Source organism: Sceloporus undulatus, chromosome 2 (genome assembly GCF_019175285.1).
Source record: "Sceloporus undulatus isolate JIND9_A2432 ecotype Alabama chromosome 2, SceUnd_v1.1, whole genome shotgun sequence".
In the NCBI taxonomy this organism is placed as follows: domain Eukaryota; kingdom Metazoa; phylum Chordata; class Lepidosauria; order Squamata; family Phrynosomatidae; genus Sceloporus; species Sceloporus undulatus.
In genome coordinates this window covers 80,756,922-80,775,247 of record NC_056523.1, presented here as the reverse complement: position 1 = coordinate 80,775,247, position 18,326 = coordinate 80,756,922, and the positions used below count along the sequence as shown (strand labels likewise).

Sequence of the window (18,326 nt, the reverse complement as noted above, 5' to 3'; positions counted from 1 at the left end):
AGAAGCCAGTACAGTTCAACACAAGTGAGGAATCAATGCTGTTAATAATCTCACTCAATCTTCTGGGTTGGGTGAAATTTCTAAACAATTTTCAAAACAGTTCCATGTTACAGTAATCTGGTCATAGTTAACTGCAAACAGAGCCATGCTTTTCCAAATTGGTGCACTAGTCAAAACTGGTGAAAGACATGCTCTCCAAGACAAGCTTGAGGCTGGATCTAAGTGTCCCTCCACATGGTGTGAACTTTCTTTTTCCATGGGAGTGCTGCTCCTTTTTGAACACACTGACCACCACCATTAGATCTGGTCTGAGCACCTGTTTATTGATCTTCATCTAGTCCCTTGCTGACTACAAATTTCAATTTAACACACCCTCTAGGAGATGAAGTGATCACAATGGATATTTCTCACCTGCTTGTTCTTTTTCTCTCCTTCCTGTGCCACTCTTCCTCCCCCCCCCCCCCACATCACAGGGACCCTGCCTGTAAGGGCCACAAGTTCCCAAACGGTACAAGTTGTCATGCATCACAGTCGTGTGAAGCAGATGAGGGGCTTGGTGAGGATGAGGACAGCAGCTCTGAACGTAGCTCTTGTACTTCCTCCTCCACAACCCAGAAAGATGGGAAGTTTTGTGACTGCTGCTACTGTGAGTTCTTCGGCCACAATGCGGTAAGTAAAAACATTCACGACTCTTGTTTGTAAACCCATTTGGTTATATGTGGGTGGTATGGCCTTTTGAAGAACGGCGTGCTGGCAATAATAATAATAATAAAAGTTTTATTTTTATACCGCCCTTCCGCAGATCAGGGCGGTTTACAGCATGATAAAATACAAAGTACAACAGTACAATAAAAATACAATAAAACAACAACAATATAAAACCCCCGTTAGCCCATCCTCTTTGCCACAGAAGAGGAAGGGAGGCCCACTGGACTTTTAGTTGGGGAATGCACGATGGAAAAGAAAGGTTTTCAGATCCTTTCTAAATTGGGCCAGGGAGGTAGTCGAGCGGAGCTCTGTGGGCAGCGTGTTCCAAAGGGCCGGGGCGGCGATGGAGAATGTCCTCCTCGTGGTGGAGGACAGCCTAGCCCCTGGCACCCTAAGGAATTGCTGCCCAGATGTTCTGAGGGTGCGGGACGGAATGTACGGGGAGAGGCGGTCCTTCAGGTATCCTGAGCCCAGGCCATTTAGGGCTTTATAGGTCATCACCAACACCTTATACTGTGCCCGGAAGCGAATAGGCAGCCAATGCAGATCTTTAAGCACCGGTGTAATATGGCTGGCCCTGGAAGTTCCAGTGACCAGCCTGGCTGCCATATTCTGTACCATTTGCAGCTTCCGGGTTTGGTATAAGGGTTGCCCCATGTAGAGTGCATTGCAGAAATCCAATCTCGAGGTTACCAGAGCATGTACTACCGTTTCAAGGTCCCTCTGGGCCAGGTATGGGCGCAGCTGGCGAATAAGCCGAAGCTGATAACAGGCGTTCTTGACCGTCGCACTCACCTGAGCAGTCAGGTGAAGCGACGAGTCAAGAAGCACCCCCAGACTGCGCACAGAGTCCTTCACAGGGAGCGTGACCCCGTTCAGGACAGGTGGAACTACCGCCATTCCTGGACCAGGGGAACCTATCACAAGTACCTCCGTTTTCTCTGGATTCAATTTGAGTCGGTTTTTCCAGCATCCAGCATATAGGCATGGCATACATAGTCGCTCAGCAATTGGCCTTTATAGCCTTCAGACATGCTCCTTTCACACTGCTCCCTCAGTATTATAGCCTTAGTCATCCTCACAATTCGGCCAGTTCTGTCCTGACCAGTTATTCCTATCTTGAGTTTTTGAAAGAAAGCCCTGCTCTTGTCCTCAGCTGTTTCAGCTTTAGACTTCTGCAGAATTGGGTGTAAATGTTGATGTGGATTTAATTTGCTGCGAATCTCTGCAAAGCCTTGGTTAGTGGGAAAAGCTTTACAAAGGGGAAAGTTTTAAAAGATTCTTAGGAGTAGCTTTGCATAGTAATTGTGGGGTGGCAACTCCCATGCTTTCCATCCTGTTGTACCAACAATAGGCCAATAGCCCAGTTCTGTCCACAGCCTCCAGCTGCTCCGACAAGCCGGAACTACGCTGAGATCCGGGAGAAGCTGCGTTCTCGGCTGACCAAAAGAAAAGAGGAGCTTCCTCAAAAGCTGGGGCACAGTAGCAGCTCAGGAGAGCCAGCTGTAGACCACCGGGATGTGGATGAGCTCCTGGACTACATCAACAGCACTGAGCCGAAGCCCCTCAATAGCGCCAAGGCAGCCAAACGGGCACGCCACAAGCAGAAGAAAAAGGTGGGCTGAGCGCATTTGTGGCGATATGTGAAAGAGAGAGCAAATGGGTTCAAACCTCCTAGCACATGAAGGGGAGAGCCTGCCTGATTCCCTGGGTGGGAATGGGAAGGAACTTGCTTTAAGAGTCTAGTCTACATTACTATAGCATTCCCTTTTCCCACAGGGGTAGGGCAATTGTCTATCGGTTCCTGAATACTTCCCAAGAATGAAGCCCAGCTCTGTTCCGTTCCCCTGAGTTTTTCTCAAAGGGGGCTCACCTGACTGTTCACTTGAATCAAAACAGCACAAAGAGGAAAAACACAGATGACAAAAGAAGAGTAACAAAAAACTTCGGAGAAAGAGGTTGATGCAAATTCACAGCACGTTCTTCTATGAACTTGCATCAATAATTCTTGCTTATATAGTATGTTTCAGTCATGGTGTTTTGCCTGGTATTGCGCAGTAGTCAGGAATTAGTATGTAACATGTGCAAAGCCTCTCTGTGTGCCCAAACTGGCCTGCAGGGCCTTCCTGTCTGGCTCATGGCATTCACTTTTCTTCTTGCTGAAACCTTCTTAAAACTTAGTAACTTAATGTAAGTTTTTAAAATTTAACATGAAGAGCCATGTTGGATCACACCAAAGGCCTATGTAGTCCAACATTCTGTTTGCACAATGCTAGTGAAAAGCCCATCAGCAGGATGTGAGTACATTCTCCAGCATCTGGGTTCCTGAGCTTGGCCAAACAAATTTTCTGTCTTATGTTTCTGTGGTCTCAAACTCCATCCTTTCCCCCCATGCTGTGCCATGAGCTGGGTTTAGGGCTAGGGATGTAGGTGCCTTGCTGAAGTTTGTATGCTGTGGGAAATTGCTGGCAGTGCAACTCTCCCCTAAGGTTTGTTGTCATAGTGCAGGCTTTGTACATGCCATCTCATTGGTCCACGCACCAATTTTCCAGGTATATTGGGTGGTTTGCTACAATGCCCATGCAGTTGCATAAAAACATTGGCTTGTCAGACTGAAAAGCTCATCTGGCTCAGCCCCTGGTTGATTGCTGTCCTTCAGTCTTGCTACCGAACCTCCTTTTCTGGGCTGTTAGTTGGCATGATGTCATTCTTAATAGGATTCATGTTGTTAATTTCTCATGCTTCAGGAGAAGGAAAAGGCGCAGCTTGAGGCTGAGGCCCAGAAGCGAGTGGACCGAACTCCACCCACAGGTCAGGACCAGGAGTTGGCTGAAGAAAAACTGCTAGAGTGGCCCCAGCTCGAACTGGAGCGAGTTAACAGTTTTTTGAGCAGCCGACTGCAAGAGATCAAAAACACTATCAAGGATTCCATCCGTGCCAGCTTCAGCGTCTATGACCTCAATCTAGATGTCAATGATTTCCCCAAGAAAGCAGCCGTGCTGGAACAGAAGAACCTGCTCTCCCACCTCAATGGCTCCTCTGAGCTGCAGGAGATTGACCTAGACCTGTCTCCACTCAGCCTGGGTGCACCACATAATCATACATTGCTGCAGAATGAAGTTGGCCCCCGATGGGCTGAAAGTCCTGGAGAGGTGCCTCCACCAGCCTCTGAGAATGGCGTGGTGAAACGGCTCAACGCTGTGCCCAATCTCTCCCGCATGATTTGGGTTCAGTCACCCAAGGCAACAGACTCGCCCCAGGAAAGTGGGGTTGGCCATGAGGCTAAGGAGACAGCGCCAGGCAGGGGAGTGGAGGTGCAGGAACACGTGCCAGCCACAGGAAAGCAGAGGAAGGCCAAGCGGCAAGGCTGCCCAGCAAAAAAGGGAGAGACTCTCACAACTTGTGATAATTCTGGCTCCAAGGGGGCTGGACAGAAGAATCCTCCTAAGGCCACTGTTTTGGATGCCGCAAGAGGCAGCGGCAGCACAGAGCAAAGTGATGGTGCCAGAGGGTTGCGACAGGGCCAGGGATGGGGTTGTGGTGGCTCTAAGGCTGACAAAGAGAAGAGCACTGATGGGAAGAGCCGGAGAGGTGAAAGCAGAGCTGAACAGTCAGACCAAGAGCCACCTCCTGGAACTAATGACAGGCATCTCTTTCACATGGCTGCCGCAGATGACTTGCCCCAGCCTAAGGGTAAAGGCAAGAAGAGTAGGAACAAAATGGAGAAAGCAAGCCCTTCCATTGGTGAGTATAAGAGGCTTTCCCCATGGCCTGTGTGTGTGTGTGGTGTTTTTTTTTTGGGGGGGGGGGGAGAGACTAGGAGGGAAGGCGATGTACATACCAAGAGAAGTTAACTTTCTTGGCTCCGCTGTATGCTGTCTTGAGAGACATCAAATGTTTTTATCCCTCTTGTTTGCTATTGCATTACCAACATGGGATAGATCATTATCATTCACTTTCATACGCATCCTGCTATCTCCATTTTTGCCTCCAGGATGTGGACTTCAGGATCACTGCAGGGAAGTTTCCTGATTTAGGTGTCTGAGTGCATATCCTTAGTTTGGGAAGGAAATCCCCATTACTGTCTCTTATGTTTGAGACACTCTGTGCCTAGAAAATGAATATTTTTGCTGTTTTGATTTGCTAGACGATGTGTTCCTGCCCAAAGACTTGGACGGTGTGGAAATGGATGAAACTGACAGAGAAGTGGAGTACTTCAAGAGGTAAGACCTCCTCCCATTAGACCATGGGTGGGCTAGACTGCAAGGTCCATACCCCCTATAACAGTGATGGTGAACCTTTTCAGGTCTGCACACTGGGGGCAGGGCTTCAGCCTCCTCAGGAGGAGGCTGCATGCCAGGGCAGAGCCTCTACTCTTGGGGGTGGGGCTTCTGGTGGTAGGACTTCCCCCCATCTTTCCCAGCCTCCAACTGTCTCTCAGAGACAGCTAGAAGCAGGTAAAATGGAGGGGGGGGGGGTGATGGGCACACACCTGCTCTTCCTGCCCTTCCCTTGGCCTCCAGCTGTCTCTCAGAGACAACTGGGGGCCCATAAGGGCCCGTGGGGGAGAGGAGCAATGGGCCTGTGCCGTTGGCCCACAGCCCCTGCTCCTCTCCTCAGGGCTTTACCAGTCCTGAGGTGTCCCTGGAAGGAAACCTCAAGACTAGCAAGGCCTCCTGAGGAGGAGGAGGTGTTGCCCTGCAGCCCCTGCTTCTCTCCGTGGGGCTTTGCCAGTCTTGAAGTGTCCCTCGAAGGACACTTCAGGACTAGCAAGGCCTCACAGGGAGAAAGTGGCATTGCCTCGCTGCCCCTTCTTCCCTCCGCAGGGCTTTGCCAGTCTTGAGGTGTCCCTCAAAGGACACCTCAAGACTAGCAAGGCCTTGCGGGGAGAAGGAGACATCAGCCCGCCCTCTCCTCCCCAGATTGCCTTTCCTTCACCAGAACGGGCTCCGAGGGGCCCATTTGGTAGGAGGAAAGGCAAGCTAGGGGAGAGGACTAGTCACGTGACCCAAGCCTCTCCTCCCCGGCTTGCCTTTCCTCCACCGGAACGGGCTCCGAGGGGCCTGTTCGGGCAGAGGAAAGGCAAGCTGGTGGGAAGAGGACCAGGCATGCGATCCAAGCCTCTCCTCCCTGACTTGCTTTTCCTCCACCGGAATGGGTTCTGAAGGGCCGGTCGGGTGGAGGAATGGCAAGCCGGGTGGAAGAGGACTGGGCATGTTGCCCATCCCTCTTCCCCACAGACCTGTCTCTAGAGATAGTTGGAGGCCAGAAAAGGAGCCACTGGCATGCGCTGGTCGCTCCTCCTGCCTTCGCCCTTTTCTCGGCCTGTAAGTGTCTTGGAGAGTCCAGGAGAGGGCTGGGAGGAGCTAGACGTGCGCGCCTCTGGGTCCTTCCCCCGAGTGCCATTTTCTGGCTTCTCACTGTGTCAGAGAGACAACGCAAGACCTGAAAATGGCAGGGAGGAGGCAGAACGGGCCTGTGAGTGCCTCTTCCGCCTTCTCCCTCACCACCCATGCCTGGTGAAATGGTGTCGTGTGTCACTTCCAGCACATATGCTATAGGTTTGCCATCACGGCCCTATAATAAAATAACCCCAAATACCTGTAGGGGCTGTGGGATACATTTCCACCATGTGTTTAGCTCCTGGCCATTTTAGTCCAAGGACAAGCCTTTTTCCAGCTTATAAAGGTCAAGGTTTCCCCTTTAACAAGATTTTCAAGTCGTGTCCGACTGTAGGGGACAGTACTCATCTCCGTTACTAAGCCAGAGAGTCAGCGTTGTCAAAGACAACTCTGATCATGTGGCCAGCATGGTTGCACAGAACACTGTTTCCTTCCCACCAAAGCGGTACCTTCTATCTACTGGCACTTTTAAATCATTTCAAGCTGCTAGGTTGGCAGAAGCTGGGACTAGTGATGGGAGTTCACTCTGTCACATGGCACTTGGGTCTCGAACTGCTGACCTCCCAACCTTGTGATCGTCAAAGTTAGTGTCTTAACTACTAAACCACTCCATCCCTCTGTTTTTCCAGTTTACTTGTTTTTAAAAAGACTTTTCTTAGAGCTAAAATGGTCCAGGGGCACCTTCAAACATGGAAAAAATGCCCCCCTCCCCAATTTCGTTTAGAGTGTATTTGGGGGCATTTTAGAGCAAATAATTTTAAAAAAAATATTTTTTTATTAACACACACACTATTCTATATACAGTGGATCCTTGTTATACGCTGGGGTTTGGTTCCGAGATCCCCCGTGTATAACAAAATCCATGTATGCTCAAGTCCCATTAAGTATAATGACATAGCAAAATGGTGTCCCTTATAAAAAATGGAAAATCAAGGTAAATTTATACTTTTTTGGAACATTTTCAAACCTTGTATGCTTGAATCCGTGTATACAAAATCCGTGTATAAGAAGGGCCGACTGTATTTAAAATATATAAATTGACCCTAATTAAATATTTTTACAAAGAAATAAATAAAGAAAATTAATTTCCTTTCCTAGAGCATTTGGCTATATTTGAAATTATAGTTTACCTTCCTTTTAATGATAATAAAAATCTTCTGCAGGGCAAATTTTTTTAAAAAATTAACCCGAGGGGGCCCACTTGTGGCCTACAGCCCAGACTTTGCCCATCCCTGCATTAGACAATCGGACTTTGTGACCTGAAAGGGAATGGAAACCAGTGCCAGACATGGCTGAGACTAGCTCAGAAGGGATATGAAAGTTATTGTTTTTTCCATTCTGTATTTTTTTTAATTAAAAATTTAAATGCATAATAGAAATACACAAGGAAGTTCTCAGTATTATATTCCAATATAGTAAAGCAGAAAAATGAAAAGGGAGAAAAACATATTATTAAGTTTTTTAAAAAGCTGATCAAATGTCCAAACATAAGTTCATTTATAGGTTTCGTCTGTAAATTATTCTTTCAAATGTTGTAAACATCGTTAGGGTACAGATGTATGCACGCTTCTGCCCTGTAATTTTGTATCATTTGATGTTATAATGGGCAGAGAAGGTGTCATCTATTGTTTGGGGAGGAGAAGCCCTGGTGCAGCATATTATGGGAAGGTGGGTACAGGATAGACTGTTCCATGTAGCAATCAGAACAAAATTTGAGGTGGTTGCCTGTAACTAGAATCATAAATGGACATTTTACTCATCATTGTACAGTATTCAGTGTGTGTGAACTGTTATTTAGGCAGGATACAAGACCTGTGTAACTCAACGTGTTGCTTGATCAATATGTGAAATGATTTTGATTCCAGAAAATTTACCCCACCTTTCCATAAAATTGGAGTTTTAGATGTCTTAAAATTAAAAAGAATTTAACTTAACAGAACAAGGGACCTTAGCTGGTACTCACCCATCTAGCTCTCTATAAGGGGGATGCCTAGATCATGCCCTCAGGAGACTATCATCATTTGGAGAGGTTCTGTCTAGGAGAAAAAATTGGCCGTTGATTCTTGCTGTTCAAAGCTTCATTAACACTGACAATCTGAATTACCGAACTTTCAATATCAGCAAAATACCAACAGTGTGGTAGCTGTCAGTGAAATCATCTGACCACCATATTCTAAAACAGTTGTTAAGTTTTTAAATGTTTCTCATAGAAAGTCTCTAATAGAACATAATGCATTTGTATCTAGTATTACAGAGTAAATGGGTAAATATTTTTCACTCAAAATGCAAAAAATGTGTTTGAACAGTAGATTCTCTATGGGTATCCACGAATAAAACTGGATCTAAAGGTATTTCAGAACGCCAAACCTCATTTTTGATAGGAGAATACAGCACAAGCATCATTTCCATTGGTATCCCTTATTAGCCAGCAGTACTTCAGTATTATCTAGAGTGAACTTCCATTTGTTCTCATCTGGTTTATTACCCATTCTGGCAAGTGCCCATTCACCACAGTTACTAGATGTGGATTAGATCTAAAAGAAACACAGTGCATACTGATGATACCTCACTTCAAATTCCTTTCAACAAATTCCACCCTCTGGTTTCATATATATGGTAAATCATATAAGGGATAAAGTGTTTTCTGCAGCACTGTGTAGTGCATGTGCCATGGGGTAGAAAGGAACCACTGATATCAGCATCTGGAATCATCCTGCAATCTAGAAAGAAAATGTTTAGATCCGAGTATTCCCAAAAAGCAATCCTCCCCAAGCAGTGCTGAAGGAAACCATAATAACCTTCCATTGCAACATTTTCCAGAGAGCTTTTACAGTTGCAATAAAAACATCAAAAAGTCTTGTGGCACCTTGTGGCTATTGTGTAGCTGGAGCAGGTTGCAGTCCATAAATATTTGTGCCAAATAAAACCTGTTCCTTAAGGTGCTTTCCAAGACATTTTGTTCTTTTTACCAAAGTCAATGGCATCAAAAGTTGTGAATCACACTGTCTGTGCATCTCCCATTGATTAAGAGTTGCTCACCACAGTAGTCAAGGCAGTTTGTCTTAAAACCAAGTCAGAAGTCATACAGAAATGGCTGTACATAATCTGCTGCTTGAACACCTTGTCCATTGGGAACAGGCTGTTAGTTGGACAAATCTAAGTTTTGGGAGGATTCCTTTAGAAGAGTACTACTAGTCATTTTCAAAGAAGTTGGAGACCATCCTTACCTTCAATCATCTTCTGTATTTAGACATTTATTCCTTCTGCTACAAGAATCCACCAATTAATCCATATTTATCACTCTCATACTACCTTCCCCATAATCCCACCAGCTGTGAAGTCATCAGTCCTAGCCAACATAGTCAATGGTGAAGAATACTGGGATTTGCAGTCCAACATCTGGAGGACCATCCACATCCCTGCTTTGAAAATGCTTGTTTGTTTTGCAAACAGCTTCTAGTCATCTTGAGCCTGATTTTCTTCCCAGCTGTTCTTTTTCATTGGACCCATGTTTCATTAATCCATCTACTCCACCTGTCTTTCCCTCAAATCACAGCCTTCTCCCTGCAGTTTTCCAGTTTTGAGCTCACTACCTGTTTTGCTCTTTTTCTTCAGCTGTTGTACATTGTCATCCTTAATCACTTTACCTGTAAGGCTGACTTCTTTCATCTTTTGTGTCTCTGATTTCCCCAAATCCCTGCCCTTTTAACTTCCTTCTAACAGTTCATATCATTCTTCTTTGCCTCCTATATTTTACAAACGATCACATTTTGTCATAGAAATGGGACTCTAAATAATTCTAGACAACTGCCCCTCAATTTTGCAGACACACCAGATGTTTGGACACTGCATGCTTACAGACACAATAAAATGCAACTTTTATCTTGTGTGTAAGAGTGTGTGATAGGGATAGAAAGAATATTTGAACATTTCAAAAAAATGGTCAGTAATGTATTTCGCAAGTATCAGAAAACCCTGATGATGAGAATCCTGAACTGATGAGAATCTTCATAGTTCAGGACTTAATTCTGAACAAAATGTGCACAAGGACTTTTTTGCACAGAAAACAGTATGTGAATACTGTTTCCTGCATAGAAAATAGGATTTTCTGCATACACACAAGACATGAACATTTTGCACCAAAATAAGAGTCTAAGACTAGACTCTTGAAAATGTCAGTTTCAAAGGCTTTGTCATATTGACAAGAAAGATTCAGATTACTTGCTTTCCTTCAAGAACATAATTAGAAAAGAATTACATTCCTAGTGTGTGGATGAAAGTCCTCCTCACTGGATTTTCTGTGCTTGCAGGTTTTGCCTGGACTCAGCCAAGCAGACCCGGCAGAAAGTGGCTGTGAACTGGACCAATTTCACCCTGAAGAAAACCACTTCAAGTGCAGCTCAGTGAGGTGTGCGGTGCATCCCTGGTATATGTGCAGGGCCCCACACTTTACTTCTCCTCCCCCAAACCCATAGAGAGACACTTGACCTCACCAACCCTTGGCCCTTATCCTCCTTCCCTTTCCCCCTGGGGCTCCTATTCCTAGCCTATAGGTGGGGCCTGGATAGCTCCTGTGTCCCTCACCTCTCAGTGTTCGACGTTCGGGGAGATCCTGACTGAGCCGCCCCAAGCCCAGGGGCAGTCTTGATCGGCCAAGGCCCAGCGTGGCACAGGGACCAGGCTGCACCCAATAAAGGACTTTTTAATTTTTTATTTTATTTAAAAAACCCAACTTTTCTGTTGTTTGTTCTGGCTTTTTCTGGTCCCTGGGGGAAGGGTGGTGACCCCACTGGGAGGAATGGGCAGCTATAGCAAGCCAGTGTGATGGAACCTGTGCCCTTGAGTGCTCACTTCGGGTCCACACAGTGACTTTGGATTCACAGAATGGCAGATAGCATGTATGGAGCTGCCATGCACAGTGGTGTGACTACGCCATCCATCTCTTGGCACAAACAATGGCAGAGCTTCTAGGTGTGATACAGCTGTCATCCAACTTCTGGAAACTGCATGTCTCATTCAGTCTTCGTCTGTGCTCCTCTCATCTCAGGGAATGCTATCCTTGCAGCTGAAATGCTGTGCTATGCCATGCCATGCAGTGTTTTCTCCAGGAATCTCTTATCAGAGGAAGGGCTGCTTCTCCTCCTCAGACAAGCAGCCTTATAACCCACTGGTACACAGCAATTTCATTTCCTGAACAATGAAGCTCCAGACTGAGAATTTAAGGCATGTTCTGGAGCTGCTTAAGGTCACTTCCCATAAGACTGTGAGCTTTCCAGTGGAGATATCACTTCTGTGTAGGCAACTTTGTCTACACTGTCCATAGATAAGTGCATTCCTGTCAGATGTACCCGTTACATAAGGCAGGACACTATGAATTGGCTGCAGGCTTCTGCAACAAAATAAACATGTTTGTGCTCTTTACACATGACCATGTATGTGTTATTTCCTACAAGGAAGTGATATCTACATGGGAAAGTCTTGTATGGAAACAACCTCATTTGACGTAATTCTGTATGCTAGCATTGATAGAACCTAAACAGTTCTGAAATTAGGTACGTAGTAAATAATGAAACCCCCTTTAAAAGGAGCTTCTCCTGCTGGATTCAAAGGAGGCCTCCTTGTTTGCCATGGAATTTTAGTAGTGTGGCTACAGAGCTGATACAGCTCTTGGTGGCAGGAAGGAGCAGGAATTGGTTGCCAGATCTGCTGAAGCTGTCCATCCCATTCTGCTGAAAAGACCACTCTCCCTTTTCTGGTCACCTGTTTACAAATTCAAGCTCCACCCTAAGGGCTTGCTTCTTCCCCCGCTGTAGCATCCTACAATGCAATATCTTCTCTGATGATAGTGGGAATGGCAATCCCAATTAGTATCATCAGAGCTGTGATGTCATAGCAGGTTGGTTGTTGCTACAGCAAAATGAGTTTTACAATGCATCTATACTAGAGATAATGCAGTTTGACATCACTTTAACTGCCGGGGCTCCATCCTATAGAATCCTGGGGTTTGTAATTTTATGAGGCACTGCCATGCTGGTTGAGAAAGCTAGACTTTGTAAAGCTACAAATCCCAGGGTTCCAGAGGATGGAGCAATAGCACTTAAAGTGGTGTCAAACTGCATTATTTCTACAGTGTAAATGGGCCCTTAAAGGTCCACAGCTGCCTCAGCAAAATCCTCTAACTTTTTGTTCTTAACAAAAGATTATACTATTGCTTAATCACAATCTATCTGAAAAATGTATCAATGACATGACCCCTTTACATCTCTAGATTGGAGAGCCCTACAAAGACATTGGTAGACCCATGACAAAAAGGTAGAGTAGTCCTACTGTTGCTGTGCACTAGACCTGCTCTATTGTAATTGAGCCCACACAGCCGACTTCCATGTATATGCATCTTTCCTCTTAGAACAAGGTTGGGGAAATCTGTGGCCTTCCCAATATTGCTTAATTCCAGTTCCAGTTAGCCTGTGGCATCATGGCCACTGCAGAGGGATGATGGAACTAGTACTTAATATCTGTAGGGTTACAGGATGCTCACCTCTACCTTAAAGCCATGGTAACAGTGGACTCATACATTTAGCTGCTGCTGGCCTTAATTGTGCTCTTCAGTATTACTCCAGCACCCAATCATTCTGACATCCTCACTAGGCCAGTCCTGATAATTTTCTTCTCATAGGTGATATGGACTGTCCTACCACACCAGCCTGGCATCTGCCTTTGGTTTCCTGTGGTTTCAGCTGAAGAACTGACGGCACACCTAAATCCCCTTATTTCTTCAAAATCCTACCTGCACAGTCTTTCTAACCATTTCTCACACATATTTAACCATAACCCCAGCAGTGAGCTGTGGTGGTGGTCTGACTCTGCCTGCTGGGTCTACCCAGGCTTGTTCTCCCTTCAACTATGTCCATCCTATTACTCCAAGAACATAGGTTAAGCTGTGACAGTGACAGCTGGCACACCAGCCTGTCTGGGTTCTTATTTCTTTACTTTTTGATACTGTGAAATCTTTCATGCTGAAAGATAAACTGACATTTGGACAGAGAGTGGCTCTGTGTGCTGTATAATTGCTGACCATAGTTAACACCATGGGGTTGGGCCCTCTGGCACTGGGTAACAATGGAGAGAACCAGATTTGGAATTAGACCAGCAGCTGGCAGTAAGCAACTGTAAGATGCAACCTTTGCAATCTCCCATAGTGTTTTACCACTCCTCCTCCACCTGCATCAGTTTCCATCCTGTCAGGACCTTCCCTTTGCTGCTGAAACACTGGGGCCACTTTACAGCCTCCCATTTCTGTTCTTAGATTAAGATTAACCACAGAACAGATGTTGCTTTCTAGCCATAGCATGGAGAGGATGTCTTAGAACCCAGAACTCTATATAATAAGTTTGCAATTATTTGTCATTAGTAAAACTTAGTTGGGAAGACTCACCCATGGCACTACTTTTCCATGGTGGTGGGCCTGTGTGCTCTTGTGATATAAGAGGCTATGCTAAAGGCGGCAGTGCTGCTGGTATGGTCTTCCACGACAGACAGGCTTTTGCTGAGGAGCCAGACTAAATGTACCAAACAGTTATCGGGCATGCGGAATTTCCTTTTTTGGGGGGGGGGGGTTTGACACTGGCAGCGGATCTCTCACAGACAACAGTAGTGACACCATAGTTAATGCTTGTTAGTACTGTGCAGAAGGAGGCATGATAAACCTCTTTTGAATGTCTTATCATTGAAACCCTATGATGAGGTAAACCAAAATAAAGAAAAGAAAGTGCAAGAAGATGAAACTCTCAGGTTAGAAGGCACTCAATGAGCTACTGGGGAAGAGCAGAGGACAACTATGACAGGCTGTGGTTAATTATGCAACTAGACTCAAGGTGAAAGGACATTCAGCTGCTCAGAGTTAAAAGAAAAATCCAAAGCTACACAACATGCATTATAGGAACAAGAAATGTGAAAAGCATGAGTTGAGAGATAGATAAAACAAAAGATAGAATGTATAAACATTGAATTACTTGGGGTGAGCAAACTAACATGGACAGGAAATAGACATTTTGAATGCGGTAATTACACAGTGTTTTACTCAGAAAATAAAAATCTAAGAAGAAATTGAGTGGCATTTATAATAAGGAGAGATGTAGCAAAAACAGTCAAAGGATATAATGCAAAGTCTGATGAAATCATGTCAATAACACTAAAGGAAAAATCCATCAGTAAAAGTTTAATCCAAGTTTATGCTCCAACTACAGAAGCAGAAGTAGAAATTAAATGTTTATACTGGAATCCAGGAGGAAACTACTCGAACATCAAAACAGGACTGCTTGTTAATCATAGGTGATTGCAATGCAAAACCAGAAAATATAGCAGAATCAAAGCTTGCAGGAAAATTCAACCTGTGATCAAGAAATGATGCTGGAGACTGACTGACTATATTTTGCAATACCAACAATTTGTTCATCATAAAGACATTCATCAGGCAACCCAAGAAGTGACTATACATTGATGTCACCTGATTGCCAATATAGAAATCAGACTACATAATTGGAAACAGAAGATGGAGAAGCTCCATTCTCTGCAAAAACAAGACCAGGAGTATATATATGGTGGCATAGATGATGAACTGCTAAATATAAAAAGTTAAAACTAAAGAACACTAGATACTGGAATATTAAACACTGGATTACTGTGTCCATTTCTGGGTACCACATTTTTAAAAAAGACGTTGAGAAATGAGTGTGTCCAAAGGAGGGCAACTAAAATGGTGAAGGGTCCGGAAACCATACCCTATAAGGGACACTTAGGGGGCTGGGTACGTTTAGCCTGGAGAAGAGGAGGTTAAGAGGTGATATGATAGCCCTTTTTAAATATTTGAAAGGATGTTATATTGAGGAGAGAGCAAGCTTGTTGTCCGCTGCTCCAGAGAATAGGACCCAGAGCAATGGATGCAAGCTACAGGAAAAGAGCTTCCACCTCAACATTAGGAGGAACTTCCTGACAGTAAGGGCTGTTCGACAGTGGAACACACTTCCTTGGAGAGTGGTGGAGTCTCCCCCCTTGGAAGTCTTTAAACAGGCTGGATGACTATCTGTCGGATATGTTTTGATTGAGAGTTCCTGCATGGCAGGGGGGGGTTGGACTGGATGGCCCTTGTGGTGTCTTCCAATTCTATGATTCTATAAACCAACCATCATGCCAAAATACAACCTCTTAATGTGAAAAACAGATCCGCACTATTAAACTCTGGACTGAAGGCAGGGAGGAATACAAAAAGACACAATCTGTAGCCAAAAAAAAGAGAGGATGATAGATGAAACTCTTCAAGCAGTTAAGGGCAGACAAGAAATAAAAGTAAAAGGTGACCAAAATAGATTCAGAATCCTGAATACAACTGTTAAATTACTTGTGCGCAGGGACAAAGAGAACTGGTATAGCAATCAATCCAAAGAAATACAGTGTTACCTTGGTATTTGCGGGGGATCTGTTCTGGACCTGCCCTCCAACAGATACTAAAATCCAAGGAACCTCAAGTCCGATGTTCCCAAAGGTAGCATGTGCACGCAGCTGTGCCACCATTAGGGACAAAGGGACTTCAGATGAGGTCCTGTTGTCCCAAATAGTGGCACAGCTGCTTGCATGTGCCACCACTCAAGATAACGGGGCTGTCCCTAATGGGTGGCATGGCCACATGCATGCACCATCATTGGGGACAATGGGTGGCTTGCCATCTGTGGATACCTAAATCCGCGGATGGCAAGTCCATGGATATTGAGGTCCCACTGTCAAAGGTGACAACAAAAGAGGAAGAATCAACAAAAACTTGAAGAAACCCTTTGAACAGGGGACTTATTCTTCAAGATCCAAGAAATCAAAGGAAAATTTAAACTAAAAGTAGAGATCCTATACAGTCAACAGGGGAACACATTATATGACCAAGTAGAAATAAAAAGAACTATATAAAGGAGATGAAAAGTTCCATTTGAGGAAGAACCACATGAAGATGAACTTCTAAATTTACAAAGTGAACGTATGGGAAGAATAAATCGCCAGGAACAGATGGAATAGCAATAGCGTTGCTTCGCTATAGAGACAAAATGTACGCTAGTTATAACTAAAATCTGTCAACAAATAATGGTAAACCAAACAAGGCACCATAAACTGCACAAATTCAATCCCCCAAAAAGGGGACAGCAGGGATTGCAGTAACCACTGCAATAATTTCCAATGCAGGCAAAGTGATGCTGAAAATTCTACCACAAAGATTCCATATATGGAATGAGAAATGACAGATGTCCAAGCTGAATCCAGAAAAGGAAGAGGCACTACAGATCATATTGCAAACATACGTTGGATAATGGAAGGCACCAAAGAACATGAAAGAAGATCAGACTGTGCTTTATAGATTACAGCAAAGCCTTTGATTCCATAGATCATGAAAAACTATGGGTTGCTCTTAGAAATGGGTGTGTCCACAACATTTTGATTTACCTGATGCATATCCTGTACTCAGGACAAGGGGCTACCATCAAGACAGAATATGGAGAAATGGGATGGATTCCAGTTGGCAAAGGGGTCAGTCAAGATTACATTTCATCATCCTGTTTAACATTTATGCTGATCATATATGTAAAAGAAGGATTAGACTCAGAGGAAGGAGGCATGAAAACTGAAGGAAGGAACATAAACAATTTAAGGTATGTTGATGGCTCCAAACTACTTCCAGAAAATAGAGACTTCAAAAGATGATTAAGAAAGTCAAGAAGGAAAGTGCAAAGTCAGGTTCACAACTGAACATTAAAAAACAAATATAATGACCATAGATCATTTGCCTAACTTTAAAGATGACGATGAAGACACTGACATACTTAAGAGATTTTCCATACCTTGGCTCAGTCATTAATCAAAATGGAGAGTGCAGTCAAGAAACCAGAAGACTAGTATTTGGAAAGGCAACTATGAAGGAATTAGACAAGACCTTGGAGAGTAAGGATATATCATGACATAGTTAGTATTGTCCGTGCCATTATGTTTCCCATTTCTATGTATGATTGTGAAGGCTGGACAGTGAAGAAAGCTGATATGAAGAAAATCAGCTCATTTGAAATGTGGTGCTGAAGAAGAATTCTACAGATATTGTGGACTGCTAATAAACAAACAAACAAACAAACAAACGGTTCCTAGAGTAAATCAAGCTTGGATGAGTCCTGGAGTAAATCAAGCCCTAGAATCCATACTTTGGCCATATCATGAGAAAATATGACTCACCAGAAAAGACAATGTTTACTAAGGTAAAAGGCAACAAGAAAAGAGGAAGAGATGTATAGACTCAATGAAGGAAGCCATGACTTGGGAATTTCTCATTCATGGAGTTGCCCCATAAGTCATAGACAACATGAAGGCAGTTAACAACAACAAAGTGTGCAAGGCTAGTGCATTCATCCTTATAGTTCTTGGTAAAACTAACCTTTCTTCTTCCCCATTCTTCTAGGTGAGGGAAAATGCCTAATTAACGTGCTTAGGATCACCAACTAGATACTGTATATTACCAGCTAGAACTGGAGTGCAAGTCTTCTAATACAATGTTTTTAGACTGTGTCATTAACTTTGCAAAGATGGCTGGTATAGCAGTGGGAGGAGAGAAAAGATGGAAAGCAGCTTCTCCTTACCTTCAGCTATGCACCCAACAGATAGGATGAAACAACAAAAGCCAAAATCCTGTTAGTTTATCTTCTCTGCTAATATGGTACATTCAGTAATATCTTTGCTAGCTCCCTCCACATTGTGAAATCTGATTGCCTCTAGCACTGGTTTCAGTAGGAAAGCAACCCTGGTACTCACTGTGGTCTGTATTGCTTTCACCAGGAACGCTGCACAGCTATAATTAGTGTGTTGAAAATTCGGAAATCTTTATTTTGTACCCCAAGGAAAATAAAAAACACCCAGCTCCAACAAAGCTCAAATTTGGTGACTAGGCTCGAGCTGATCCATATTTGCATCCTTTCACTGACAACAGGGTGGTGGCAGGAGAATTGGCACAGGTTCAAAGAAGTACAGCTGAAACAGTGAAGGAAGGATCAATAGATCTGAAAAACACACATCACCTGAGCCATTTAGACCAGGGGTCGGCAACCTCCGGCCCGCGGGCCGGATGCAACCTCCGGAGGCTTTTTGGGCAGCCCCTGCCTGCCGCTAGCGGCTTTTCGCCGCTCCCGGGCGCCACCA

The 18,326-nt window shown here is 44.4% G+C and overlaps 1 protein-coding gene and 1 long non-coding RNA gene across 2 annotated transcripts in view; one reads left to right on the top strand and one right to left on the bottom strand.

The window, feature by feature from the left end:
* The window catches only part of FAM193B (family with sequence similarity 193 member B), a 35,497-nt gene extending 24,676 nt beyond the window's left edge, over positions 1–10,821 (top strand). Inside the window, exons 6-10 of the mRNA XM_042451812.1 lie at positions 474–669; positions 2,088–2,324; positions 3,456–4,452; positions 4,856–4,931; positions 10,421–10,821. Coding sequence (XP_042307746.1) covers positions 474–669; positions 2,088–2,324; positions 3,456–4,452; positions 4,856–4,931; positions 10,421–10,517 — 1,603 coding nt within the window. The 3' untranslated portion in view covers positions 10,518–10,821. The remainder of the gene's footprint in view (positions 1–473; positions 670–2,087; positions 2,325–3,455; positions 4,453–4,855; positions 4,932–10,420) is intronic.
* LOC121922412 lies at positions 623–17,382 on the bottom strand. Its single transcript, XR_006102152.1, has 3 exons — positions 17,370–17,382; positions 8,074–8,146; positions 623–750 (listed from the first exon to the last, which is right to left on the bottom strand). It is a non-coding gene; the product is annotated as an uncharacterized LOC121922412 (long non-coding RNA).
* Between the last annotated feature and the right edge of the window lie 944 nt (positions 17,383–18,326).